General features: G+C 36.5%; 1 protein-coding gene across 5 annotated transcripts in view; it reads right to left on the bottom strand.

The window, feature by feature from the left end:
* The window catches only part of C8H9orf43 (chromosome 8 C9orf43 homolog), a 54,268-nt gene that overhangs the window by 24,861 nt on the left and 13,935 nt on the right, over window positions 1-15,472 (bottom strand). For 3 of the 5 annotated variants that reach the window (XM_075834831.1, XM_075834828.1, XM_075834829.1), the window contains 5 exons: window positions 4,286-4,389; window positions 3,789-3,984; window positions 3,497-3,611; window positions 2,866-3,000; window positions 144-253 (listed from right to left, as the gene is read on the bottom strand). In XM_075834831.1, coding sequence (XP_075690946.1) covers window positions 144-253; window positions 2,866-3,000; window positions 3,497-3,611; window positions 3,789-3,984; window positions 4,286-4,389 — 660 coding nt within the window. The remainder of the gene's footprint in view (window positions 1-143; window positions 254-2,865; window positions 3,001-3,496; window positions 3,612-3,788; window positions 3,985-4,285; window positions 4,390-15,472) is intronic. The other 2 variants (XM_075834830.1, XM_075834832.1) reach the window with 2 other exon arrangements.

Genomic DNA, 15,472 nt, shown 5'->3' with positions numbered 1-15,472 from the left:
CTTTTAGAGCTCATAGCGATCTGCTTGTCGCAGATCCCACTGAAATAGCCTGAATCTGCCACTTAACACCTGATGTCTATCTCCAACCTTAAAACACAAAACCCGACATATAAAACTCCGGCGGCTTGTAGAGAATTCCTCACTGTTTTTGAAAGTTCTTCATCTGTCCAGGAGTTTTGCGAAAATCCAGTCAAGGATGGAGAATTTCTGCTCTCAGAGTCACGTGACCTTGTTGTGTCGCAAATCACAGACCCTACAGATGACATAAAGGAAATTATCACACTGTCCATCCCATACATTACACACATGGCAACCGGTCACTGTGGTCATGGTGAAGGCTATATGTTTGGCAGTATTATATGACCACTGGATGGAGGTATTAATGCGTTAGCTGCATGGCATAAATATGTGGACAGTGGATGGCAGTATTATTTGGGTGCTGGGTGGTAGTTTTATGTGGGCACTGGGTGGCAGTATTACGTTAGCACTGGATGGCAGTATTACGTGGAAAGTGGATGGCAGAAATATGTGGGTATTGGATAGCAGTATTACGTGGGCACTGGATGGCAGGGTTACATGGGCACTGGATGGCAGGGTTATGTGGGCACTGGGTGGCAGGGTTACGTGGGCACTGGGTGGCAGGGTTATGTGAGCACTGGGTGGCAGGGATATGTGAGCACTGGGTGGCAGGGTTATGTGAGCACTGGGTGTCAGGGTTATGTGAGCACTGGGTGGTAGGGTTATGTGAGCACTGGGTGGCAGGGTTATGTGAGTACTGGGTGGCAGTGTTATGTGGGCACGGTGTCAGGGATATGTGAGCACTGGGTGGCAGGGTTATTTGAGTACTGGGTGGCCGGGTTATGTGAGAACTGGGTGGCCGGGTTATGTGAGCACTGGGTGGCAGGGTTATGTGAGCACTGGGTGGCAGGGTTATGTGAGCACTGGGTGGCAGGGTTATGTGAGCACTGGGTGGTAGGGTTATGTGAGCACTGGGTGGCAGGGTTATGTGAGCACTGGGTGGCCGGGTTATGTGAGCACTGGGTGGCAGGGTTATGTGAGCACTGAGTGGCAGGGTTATGTGAGCACTGGGTGGCAGGGTTATGTGAGCACTGGGTGGCAGGGTTATGTGAGCACTGGGTGGCAGGGTTATGTGAGCACTGGGTGGCAGTGTTATGTGGGCACGGTGTCAGGGATATGTGAGCACTGGGTGGCAGGGTTATGTGAGCACTGGGTGGTAGGGTTATGTGAGCACTGGGTGGCAGGGTTATGTGAGCACTGGGTGGCAGGGTTATGTGAGCACTGGGTGGTAGGGTTATGTGAGCACTGGGTGGCAGGGTTATGTGAGCACTGGGTGGCAGGTTTATGTGAGCACTGGGTGGTAGGGTTATGTGAGGACTGGGTGGCAGGGTTATGTGAGCTCTGGGTGGCAGGGTTATGTGAACACTGGGTGGCAGGGTTATGTGAACACTGAATGGCAGGGTTATGTGAGCACTGGGTGGCAGGGATATGTGAGCACTGGGTGGCAGGGTTATTTGAGTACTGGGTGGCCGGGTTATGTGAGAACTGGGTGGCCGGGTTATGTGAGCACTGGGTGGCCGGGTTATGTGAGCACTGGGTGGCAGGGTTATGTGAGCACTGGGTGGCCGGGTTATGTGAGCACTGGGTGGCAGGGTTATGTGAGCACTGGGTGGCAAGGTTATGTGAGCACTGGGTGGCAGGGTTATGTGAGCACTGGGTGGCAGGGTTATGTGAGCACTGGGTGGCAGGGTTATGTGAGCACTGGGTGGCAGGGTTATGTGAGCACTGGGTGGCAGGGTTATGTGAGCACTGGGTGGTAAGGTTATGTGAGCACTGGGTGGTAAGGTTATGTGAGCACTGGGTGGCAGGGTTATGTGAGCACTGGGTGGCAGGGTTATGTGAACACTGGGTGTCAGGGTTATGTGAACACCGGGTGGCAGGGTTATGTGAGCACTGGGTGGCAGGGTTATGTGAGCACTGGGTGGCCGGGTTATGTGAGAACTGGGTGGCCGGGTTATGTGAGCACTGGGTGGTAGGGTTATGTGAGCACTGGGTGGCAGGGTTATGTGAGCACTGGGTGGCAGGGTTATGTGAGCACTGGGTGGCAGGGTTATGTGAGCACTGGGTGGCAGGGTTATGTGAGCACTGGGTGGCAGGGTTATGTGAGCACTGGGTGGCAGGGTTATGTGAGCACTGGGTGGTAGGGTTATGTGAGCACTGGGTGGCAGGGTTATGTGAGCACTGGGTGGCAGTGTTATGTGGGCACTGGGTTGCAGGGTTATGTGAACACTGGGTGGCAGGGTTATGTGAACACTGGGTGTCAGGGTTATGTGAACACCGGGTGGCAGGGTTATGTGAGCACTGGGTGGCAGGGTTATGTGAGCACTGGGTGGCCGGGTTATGTGAGAACTGGGTGGCCGGGTTATGTGAGCACTGGGTGGTAGGGTTATGTGAGCACTGGGTGGCAGGGTTATGTGAGCACTGGGTGGCAGGGTTATGTGAGCACTGGGTGGCAGGGTTATGTGAGCACTGGGTGGCAGGGTTATGTGAGCACTGGGTGGCAGGGTTATGTGAGCACTGGGTGGCAGGGTTATGTGAGCACTGGGTGGTAGGGTTATGTGAGCACTGGGTGGCAGGGTTATGTGAGCACTGGGTGGCAGTGTTATGTGGGCACTGGGTTGCAGGGTTATGTGAACACTGGGTGGCAGGGTTATGTGAGCACTGGGTGGCAGGGTTATGTGAGCACTGGGTGGCAGGGTTATGTGAGCACTGGGTGGCCGTGTTATGTGGACAGTGGATAGCAGTATATACTAGAGACACACAAATGTTCTCCATTCATCCCAGTACCTGAGGGGGTCTCTAAGGCTTGGGACTTGTAGTAGCTGAGGGCAGAATCGGGGTCATAGGGGAACAGTCCTATGTGGCTGAGCTGATCAGGAGCCATTGATTTGGCGGATCTTTGAGATTTGCTTGTTCTGTGATCTGAAAATGAAGACGGTCCATAAATATCTGATCTCTGCAGCAACCCTGCTCTGTATCACGGCTCAAGAACCGATCCTGTGTCTACCTGGAATATCCTCAGAAACACAGCTAACCTATCCTGTGACAGCGGGGGTATATCCGTCACCTTCCTTCGTGACGGTTGTATCTATGGAATCATTAATTCTTTACATACAGGGACTCCAATATTGCCCCATGGACGCTGCAGTTTGTTTCCTAGTTCTAAAGAGGTAGATTCAGGCAGAAATAATATGACAGATATAAGCGACAATTTCTGCTGATCCGTAAGTTGATGTATCCCCTGTGAATTATCATTCAGGACCGGTCAGTACATGTCATTGAATTAAAGGGACAGTCACCCATTTTGCAGGGGAAATGTAGTATGAAATATTATTGGGTGATCATATAATACATGGTCATATCGAGTCCTGCTGGGGTAATCTGATGACCATGAAACTGGTAAGTCATCAAGATTTACCTGGCGGTTTGATCCTGCGTCTGGGACCGGCAAGGTTAATGTATTTCTTCCACAGGTAATACTGGTTCCTGATTCCTTCCAAGTCGATCTCCATGTCGTTCAGAGCTGCAGACTGCTGGGAGTCAAAGTCAAATGTGAGGGGATGACAGAAATTTGACAGGTTATAATAGTACAGGAGCGTTATAGGATAGAAGATATGTGATGTAAAGTAGTGATCGGGGGGGGGGGCAGGGACTTATCTGGAGTCTCTTTACTCATCACTACAGTCAGACTCCACGTATAGAGAACCGACCTGCTCGTCCAGTCTGTACACTGGGCCGACGTGGGGGACGACCAGGCACTTCTCTCTGGTATCATGCAGGACGACCCGTCGGTTCTCCACTATTATCCCACCGGGAGATGGAGAAGGTGGAGGGTCAACCTCTGGCCACTGCTCGTGTTGTCTTCTCCCGCACTTTGATGCTTCATTCGGCTGTTCTTGCAATTTCCTGAAAAAGCAGAAAATTAGATTCAAGCTCCTCAATGCTCATTTTATGTCCCAGTGAAGGGATCTGGTCCTTTCGATGGATTTTGTTAATTGGCATTGTGGCGCCAGGAAACAAATGCCAAAATGCCCAGTGGCAATTAATAGTGAAAAAAATGTAAGATATAACGGGATCGGACTGCTGCCCCCTACTGGTATCAGATTGAAGTAGTGCTGACAATGGGGTTAAGGTCTGTAGGAAAGTAAAAGACAAGCAAATAATAATCCTCTGACCCTCATCACGAAACAAGGAAAAATTTACCTACCCAGCTGCCATGCCGTTTTTTGTATGTGACGATGGTGACCTAACCAGTGTCTGATTAAGAGGAAAACCACCTGTAGGAGGTTTCTTCTTCTTTTTATTTATGGTCTTAAAAAAGAAAAAAAACAAAACAAGAATATAACTACTATAATACTGCCCCCTATATACAAGAATATAACTACTATAATACTGCCCCTATATACAAGAATATAACTACTATAATACTGCCCCCTATATACAAGAATATAACTACTATAATACTGCCCCCTATATACAAGAATATAACTACTATAATACTGCTCCCTATATACAAGAATATAACTACTATAATACTGCCCCTATATACAAGAATATAACTACTATAATACTGCCCCCTATATACAAGAATATAACTACTATAATACTGCCCCCTATATACAAGAATATAACTACTATAATACTGCTCCCTATATACAAGAATATAACTACTATAATACTGCCCCTATATACAAGAATATAACTACTATAATACTGCCCCCTATATACAAGAATATAACTACTATAATACTGCCCCCTATATACAAGAATATAACTACTATAATACTGCTCCCTATATACAAGAATATAACTACTATAATACTGCCCCTATATACAAGAATATAACTACTATAATACTACTCCTATATACAATAATATAACTACTATAATACTGCCCCTATATACAAGAATATAACTACTATAATACTGCCCCCTATGTACAAGAATATGACTACTATAATACTGCCCCCTATATACAAGAATATAACTACTATAATACTGCTCCTATATACAAGAATATAACTACTATAATACAGCTCCTATATACAAGAATATAACTACTATAATACTGCTCCTATATACAAGAATATAACTACTATAATACTGCCCCCTATGTACAAGAATATAACTACTATAATACTTCCCTCTATATACAAGAATATAACTACTATAATACTGCCCCTATGTACAAGAATATTACTACTATAATACTGCTCCTATATACAAGAATATAACTACTATAATACTGCTCCTATATACAAGAATATAACTACTATAATACTGCCCCTATATACAAGAATATAACTACTATAATACTGCCCCTATATACAAGAATATAACTACTATAATACTGCCCCTATATACAAGACTATAACTACTATAATACTGCTCCTATACACAAGAATATAGATACTATAATACTGCTCCTATATACAAGAATATAACTACTATAATACTGCCTCCTATATACAAGAATATAACTTACTATAATACTGTCCCCTATATACAAGAAATAACTACTATAATACTGCTCCTATATACAAGAATATAACTACTATAATACTGCCCCTATATACAAGAATATAACTTACTATAATACTGTCCCCTATATACAAGAATATAACTACTATAATACTGCTCCTATATACAAGAATATAACTTACTATAATACTGTCCCCTATATACAAGAATATAACTACTATAATACTGCTCCTATATACAAGAATATAACTTACTATAATACTGTCCCCTATATACAAGAATATAACTACTATAATACTGCTCCTATATACAAGAATATAACTACTATAATACTGCTCCTATATACAAGAATATAACTACTATAATACTGCCCCCTATATACAAGAATATAACTACTATAATACTGCCCCCTATATACAAGAATATAACTACTATAATACTGCTCCTATATATAAGAATATAACTACTATAATACTGCCTCCACTATACAAGAATATAACTACTATAATACTGCCCTATATACAAGAATATAACTACTATAATACTGCTCCTATATACAAGAATATAACTACTATAATACTGCCTCCTATATACAAGAATATAACTACTATAATACTGCTCCTATATACAAGAATATAACTACTATAATACTGCTCTCTATATACAAGAATATAACTACTATAATACTGCCCCCTATATACAAGAATATAACTACTATAATACTGCCCCTATATACAAGAATATAACTACTATAATACTGCCCCCTATATACAAGAATATAACTACTATAATACTGCCCCTATATACAAGAATATAACTACTATATTACTGCCCCCTATATACAAGAATATAACTACTATAATACTGCCCCCTATATACAAGAATATAACTCCTATAATAATGCCCCTATATACAAGAATATAACTACTATAATACTGCCCCTATATACAAGAATATAACTACTATAATACTGCTCCCTTTAGGGCATGACCACACATGGCGGAATTCCTCCGCAACTGTCCGCATCAATGCCGCACAGAATCTGCGTTGCCGATTCTGCAGCGGATCTGCACAAAATGTGCAGAAAATTGATGCGGACTGGCCGCTGCGGACTGCAGGAAAAGTGCTTCTCTTCTCCTATTCAGTGCAGGATAGAGAGAAGGGACAGCACTTTCCCTAGTGAAAGTCAAAGAAATTCATACTTACCGCCCGTTGTCTTGGTGACGCGTCCCTCTTTCGGCATCCGGCCCGACCTCCCTGGATGACGCTCCAGTCCATGTGACCGCTGCAGCCTGTGCTTGGCCTGTGATTGGCTGCAGCCGTCACTTACACTGAAACGTCATCCTGGGAGGCCGGACTGGAGACAGACGCAGGGAGTTCTCGGTAAGTATGAACTTATATGTTTTTTACAGATACATGTATATTGAGATCGGTAGTCACTGTCCCGGGTGCAGAAACAGTTACTGCCGATCGCGTAACTCTTTCAGCACCCTGGACAGTGACTATTTACAGACGTCTCCTAGCAACGCTCCCGTCATTACGGGAGCCCCATTGACTTCCTCAGTCTGGCTGTAGACCTAGAAATACATAGGTCCAGCCAGAATGAAGAAATGTCATGGTAGTAAAAAACAATACGCTCCGCAGCACACATAAGATCTGCGGACTTCATTGCGGAATTTTGACTCTCCATTGAAGTCAATGGAGAAATTCCGCCATGAGTCCGCAGCCAGTCCACCACTGCTCCGCAACAGACAGAGCATGCTGCGGACACCAAATTCCGCTCCGCAGCCTATGCTCCGCAGCGGAATTGTACGCATCGTGTAAACGAACAATGCTAAATTAAAGTGAAAGTCAATGGAGAAACGGCTCCGCTGCGGATTAACGCTGCGGAGTGTCCGCAGCGGAATTTAAGTGAAATTCCGCTATGTGTGAACCCGCCCTAATACAAGAATATAACTACTATAATACTGTCCCTATATACAAGAATATAACTACTATAATACTGCCCCTATATACAAGAATATAACTACTATAATACTGCTCTCCATATACAAGAATATAACTACTATAATACTGCCCTATATACAAGAATATAACTACTATAATACTGCCCCCTATATACAAGAATATAACTACTATAATACTGCTCCCTATATACAAGAATATAACTACTATAATACTGCCCTCTATATACAAGAGTATAACTACTATAATACTGCTCCTATATACAAGAATATAACTACTATAATACTGCCCCCTATATAAAAGAATATAACTACTATAATACTGCCCCCTATATACAAGAATATAACTACTATAATACTGCTCCTATATACAAGAATATAACTACTATAATACTGCCCCCTATATACAAGAATATAACTACTATAATACTGCCCCCTATATACAAGAGTATAACTACTATAATACTGCCCTTATATACAAGAATATAACTACTATAATACTGCTCCCTATATACAAGAATATAACTACAATACTGCTCCTATATACAAGAATATAACTACTATAATACTGCTCCCTATATACAAGAATATAACTACTATAATACTGCCCCCTATAGACAAGAATATAACTACTATAATACTGCCCCCTATAGACAAGAGTATAACTACTATAATACTGCTCCTATATACAAGATATAACTACTATAATACTGCCCCCTATATACAAGAATATAACTACTATAATACTGCTCCTATATACAAGAATATAACTACTATAATACTGCCCCCTATATACAAGAATATAACTACTATAATACTGCCTCCACTATACAAGAATATAACTACTATAATACTGCCCTATATACTAGAATATAACTACTATAATACTGCCCCTATATACAAGAATATAACTACTATAATACTGCCCCCTATATACAAGAATATAACTACTATAATACTGCCCCTATATACAAGAATATAACTACTATAATACTGCCCCTATATACAAGAATATAACTACTATAATACTGCCCCCTATATACAAGAATATAACTACTATAATACTGCCCCCTATATACAAGAATATAACTACTATAATACTGCCCCCTATATACAAGAATATAACTACTATAATACTGCCCCCTATATACAAGAATATAACTACTATAATACTGCTCCTATATACAAGCATATAACTACTATAATACTGCTCTCTATATACAAGAATATAACTACTATAATACTGCCCCCTATAGACAAGAGTATAACTACTATAATACTGCTCCTATATACAAGACTATAACTACTATAATACTGCCCCCTATATACAAGAATATAACTACTATAATACTGCCCCCTATATACAAGAATATAACTACTGTAATACTGCTCCTATATACAAGAATATAACTACTATAATACTGCCCCCTATATACAAGAATATAACTACTATAATACTGCCCCCTATATACAAGAATATAACTACTATAATACTGCCTCCTATATATAAGAATATAACTACTATAATACTGCCTCCACTATACAAGAATATAACTACTATAATACTGCCCTATATACAAGAATATAACTACTATAATACTGCTCCTATATACAAGAATATAACTACTATAATACTGCCTCCTATATACAAGAATATAACTACTATAATACTGCCCCCTATATACAAGAATATAACTACTATAATACTGCTCCTATATACAAGAATATAACTACTATAATACTGCTCCTATATACAAGAATATAACTACTATAATACTGCCCCTATATACATGAATATAACTACTATAATACTGCCCCTATATACAAGAATATAACTACTATAATACTGCACCTATATACAAGAATATAACTACTATAATACTGCTCCTATATACAGTAATATAACTACTATAATACTGCCTCCTATATACAAGAATATAACTACTATAATACTGCTCCTATATACAAGAATATAAGTACTATAATACTGCCCCCTATATACAAGAATATAACTACTATAATACTGCCCCCTATATACAAGAATATAACTACTATAATACTGCCCCCTATATACAACAATATGACTACTATAATACTGACCCTTATATACAAGAATATAACTACTATAATACTGCTCCCCTATATACAAGAATATAACTACTACAATACTGCCCCTATATACAAGAATATAACCACTGTAATACTGCCCCCTATATACAAGAATATAACCACTATAATACTGCCCCCTATATACAAGAATATAACTACAATAATACTGCTCCTATATACAAGAATATAACTACTATAATACTGCCCCTATATACAAGAATATAACTACTATAATACTGCCCCCTATATACAAGAATATAACTACTATAATACTGCTCCTATATACAAGAATATAACTACTATAATACTGTCCCTATATACAAGAATATAACTACTATAATACTGACCCCTATATACAAGAATATAACTACTATAATACTGCTCCCCTATATACAAGAATATAACTACTATAGTACAGCCCCCTATATACAAGAATATAACTACTATAATCCTGCCCCTATATACAAGAATATAACTACTATAATACTGCCCCTATATACAAGAATATAACTACTATAATACTGCCCCTATATACAAGAATATAACTACTATAATACTGCCCCCTATATACAAGAATATAACTACTATAATACTGCCCCCTATATACAAGAATATAACTACTATAATACTGCTCCTATATACAAGAATATAACTACTATAATACTGCCCCCTATATACAAGAATATAACTACTATAATACTGCCCCCTATATACAAGAATATAACTACTATAATACTGCCCCTATATACAAGAATATAACTACTATAATACTGCCCCCTATATACAAGAATATAACTACTATAATACTGCCCCTATATACAAGAATATAACTACTATATTACTGCCCCCTATATACAAGAATATAACTACTATAATACTGCCCCCTATATACAAGAATATAACTGCTATAATACTGCCCCTATATACAAGAATATAACTACTATAATACTGCCCCTATATACAAGAATATAACTACTATAATACTGCTCCCTTTATACAAGAATATAACTACTATAATACTGTCCCTATATACAAGAATATAACTACTATAATACTGCCCCTATATACAAGAATATAACTACTATAATACTGCTCTCTATATACAAGAATATAACTACTATAATACTGCCCTATATACAAGAATATAACTACTATAATACTGCCCCCTATATACAAGAATATAACTACTATAATACTGCCCCCTATATACAAGAATATAACTACTATAATACTGCCCCCTATATACAAGAGTATAACTACTATAATACTGCTCCTATATACAAGAATATAACTACTATAATACTGCCCCCTATATAAAAGAATATAACTACTATAATACTGCCCCCTATATACAAGAATATAACTACTATAATACTGCTCCTATATACAAGAATATAACTACTATAATACTGCCCCCTATATACAAGAATATAACTACTATAATACTGCCCCCTATATACAAGAATATAACTACTATAATACTGCCCCCTATATACAAGAATATAACTACTATAATACTGCCCCTATATACAAGAATATAACTACTATATTACTGCCCCCTATATACAAGAATATAACTACTATAATACTGCCCCCTATATACAAGAATATAACTGCTATAATACTGCCCCTATATACAAGAATATAACTACTATAATACTGCCCCTATATACAAGAATATAACTACTATAATACTGCTCCCTTTATACAAGAATATAACTACTATAATACTGTCCCTATATACAAGAATATAACTACTATAATACTGCCCCTATATACAAGAATATAACTACTATAATACTGCTCTCTATATACAAGAATATAACTACTATAATACTGCCCTATATACAAGAATATAACTACTATAATACTGCCCCTATATACAAGAATATAACTACTATAATACTGCTCCCTATATACAAGAATATAACTACTATAATACTGCCCCCTATATACAAGAGTATAACTACTATAATACTGCTCCTATATACAAGAATATAACTACTATAATACTGCCCCCTATATAAAAGAATATAACTACTATAATACTGCCCCCTATATACAAGAATATAACTACTATAATACTGCTCCTATATCCAAGAATATAACTACTATAATACTGCCCCCTATATACAAGAATATAACTACTATAATACTGCCCCCTATATACAAGAATATAACTACTATAATACTGCTCCTATATATAAGAATATAACTACTATAATACTGCCTCCACTATACAAGAATATAACTACTATAATACTGCCCTATATACAAGAATATAACTACTATAATACTGCTCCTATATACAAGAATATAAGTACTATAATACTGCCCCCTATATACAAGAATATAACTACTATAATACTGCCCCCTATATACAAGAATATAACTACTATAATACTGCCCCCTATATACAAGAATATAACTACTATAATACTGACCCCTATATACAAGAATATAACTACTATAATACTGCTCCCCTATATACAAGAATATAACTACTACAATACTGCCCCTATATACAAGAATATAACTACTGTAATACTGCCCCCTATATACAAGAATATAACCACCATAATACTGCCCCCTATATACAAGAATATAACTACTATAATACTGCTCCTATATACAAGAATATAAGTACTATAATACTGCCCCCTATATACAAGAATATAACTACTATAATACTGCCCCTATATACAAGAATATAACTACTATAATACTGCCCCCTATATACAAGAATATAACTACTATAATACTGCTCCCTATATACAAGAATATAACTATTATAATACTGCCTCCTATATATAAGAATATAACTACTATAATACTGCTCCTATATACAAGAATATAACTACTATAATACTGCCCCTATATACAAGAATATAACTACTATAATACTGCCCCCTATATACAAGAATATAACTACTATAATACTGCCCCTATATACAAGAATACAACTACTATATTACTGCCCCCTATATACAAGAATATAACTACTATAATACTGCCCCCTATATACAAGAATATAACTGCTATATTACTGCCCCTATATACAAGAATAACTACTATAATACTGCTCCCTTTATACAAGAATATAACTACTATAATACTATCCCTATATACAAGAATATAACTACTATAATACTGCCCCTATATACAAGAATATAACTACTATAATACTGCCCCTATATACAAGAATATAACTACTATAATACTGCCCCTATATACAAGAATATAACTACTATAATACTGCCCCCTATATACAAGAATATAACTACTATAATACTGCTCCTATATACAAGAATATAACTACTATAATACTGCTCCTATATACAAGAATATAACTACTATAATACTGTCCCTATATACAAGAATAGAACTACTATAATACTGACCCCTATATACAAGAATATAACTACTATAATACTGCTCCCCTATATACAAGAATATAAACTACTATAATACTGCCCCCTATATACAAGAATATAACTACTATAACACTGCCCCTATATACAAGAATATAACTACTATAATCCTGCCCCTATATACAAGAATATAACTACTATAATACTGCCCCTATATACAAGAATATAACTACTATAATACTGCCCCTATATACAAGAATATAACTACTATAATACTGCCCCCTATATACAAGAATATAACTACTATAATACTGCCCCCTATATACAAGAATATAACTACTATAATACTGCTCCTATATACAAGAATATAACTACTATAATACTGCTCTCTATATACAAGAATATAACTACTATAATACTGCCCCCTATATACAAGAATATAACTACTATAATACTGCCCCTATATACAAGAATATAACTACTATAATACTGCCCCCTATATACAAGAATATAACTACTATAATACTGCCCCTATATACAAGAATATAACTACTATATTACTGCCCCCTATATACAAGAATATAACTACTATAATACTGCCCCCTATATACAAGAATATAACTCCAATAATAATGCCCCTATATACAAGAATATAACTACTATAATACTGCCCCTATATACAAGAATATAACTACTATAATACTGCTCCCTTTATACAAGAATATAACTACTATAATACTGTCCCTATATACAAGAATATAACTACTATAATACTGCCCCTATATACAAGAATATAACTACTATAATACTGCTCTCCATATACAAGAATATAACTACTATAATACTGCCCTATATACAAGAATATAACTACTATAATACTGCCCCCTATATACAAGAATATAACTACTATAATACTGCTCCCTATATACAAGAATATAACTACTATAATACTGCCCCCTATATACAAGAGTATAACTACTATAATACTGCTCCTATATACAAGAATATAACTACTATAATACTGCCCCCTATATAAAAGAATATAACTACTATAATACCGCCCCCTATATACAAGAATATAACTACTATAATACTGCTCCTATATACAAGAATATAACTACTATAATACTGCCCCCTATATACAAGAATATAACTACTATAATACTGCCCCCTATATACAAGAGTATAACTACTATAATACTGCCCTTATATACAAGAATATAACTACTATAATACTGCTCCCTATATACAAGAATATAACTACAATACTGCTCCCTATATACAAGAATATAACTACTATAATACTGCTCCCTATATACAAGAATATAACTACTATAATACTGCCCCTATAGACAAGAGTATAACTACTATAATACTGCTCCTATATACAAGAATATAACTACTATAATACTGCCCCCTATATACAAGAATATAACTACTATAATACTGCTCCTATATACAAGAATATAACTACTATAATACTGCCCCCTATATACAAGAATATAACTACTATAATACTGCCCCCTATATACAAGAATATAACTACTATAATACTGCTCCTATATATAAGAATATAACTACTATAATACTGCCTCCACTATACAAGAATATAACTACTATAATACTGCCCTATATACAAGAATATAACTACTATAATACTGCCCCTATATACAAGAATATAACTACTATAATACTGCCCCCTATATACAAGAATATAACTACTATAATACTGCCCCTATATACAAGAATATAACTACTATAATACTGCCCCTATATACAAGAATATAACTACTATAATACTGCCCCCTATATACAAGAATATAACTACTATAATACTGCCCCCTATATACAAGAATATAACTACTATAATACTGCTCCTATATACAAGAATATAACTACTATAATACTGCTCCCTATATACAAGAATATAACTACTATAATACTGCCCCCTATAGACAAGAGTATAACTACTATAATACTGCTCCTATATACAAGAATATAACTACTATAATACTGCCCCCTATATACAAGAATATAACTACTATAATACTGCCCCCTATATACAAGAATATAACTACTATAATACTGCTCCTATATACAAGAATATAACTACTATAATACTGCCCCCTATATACAAGAATATAACTACTATAATACTGCCCCCTATATACAAGAATATAACTACTATAATACTGCTCCTATATATAAGAATATAACTACTATAATACTGCCTCCACTATACAAGAATATAACTACTATAATACTGCCCTATATACAAGAATATAACTACTATAATACTGCTCCTATATACAAGAATATAACTACTATAATACTGCCTCCTATATACAAGAATATAACTACTATAATACTGCTCCTATATACAAGAATATAACTACTATAATACTGCTCTCTATATACAAGAATATAACTACTATAATACTGCCCCCTATATACAAGAATATAACTACT

This window comes from Rhinoderma darwinii, chromosome 8, assembly GCF_050947455.1.
Source record: "Rhinoderma darwinii isolate aRhiDar2 chromosome 8, aRhiDar2.hap1, whole genome shotgun sequence".
NCBI lineage: Eukaryota > Metazoa > Chordata > Amphibia > Anura > Rhinodermatidae > Rhinoderma > Rhinoderma darwinii.
Note: the sequence above shows the minus strand (reverse complement) of the source record. Positions and strands in the feature narration are given on the sequence as shown.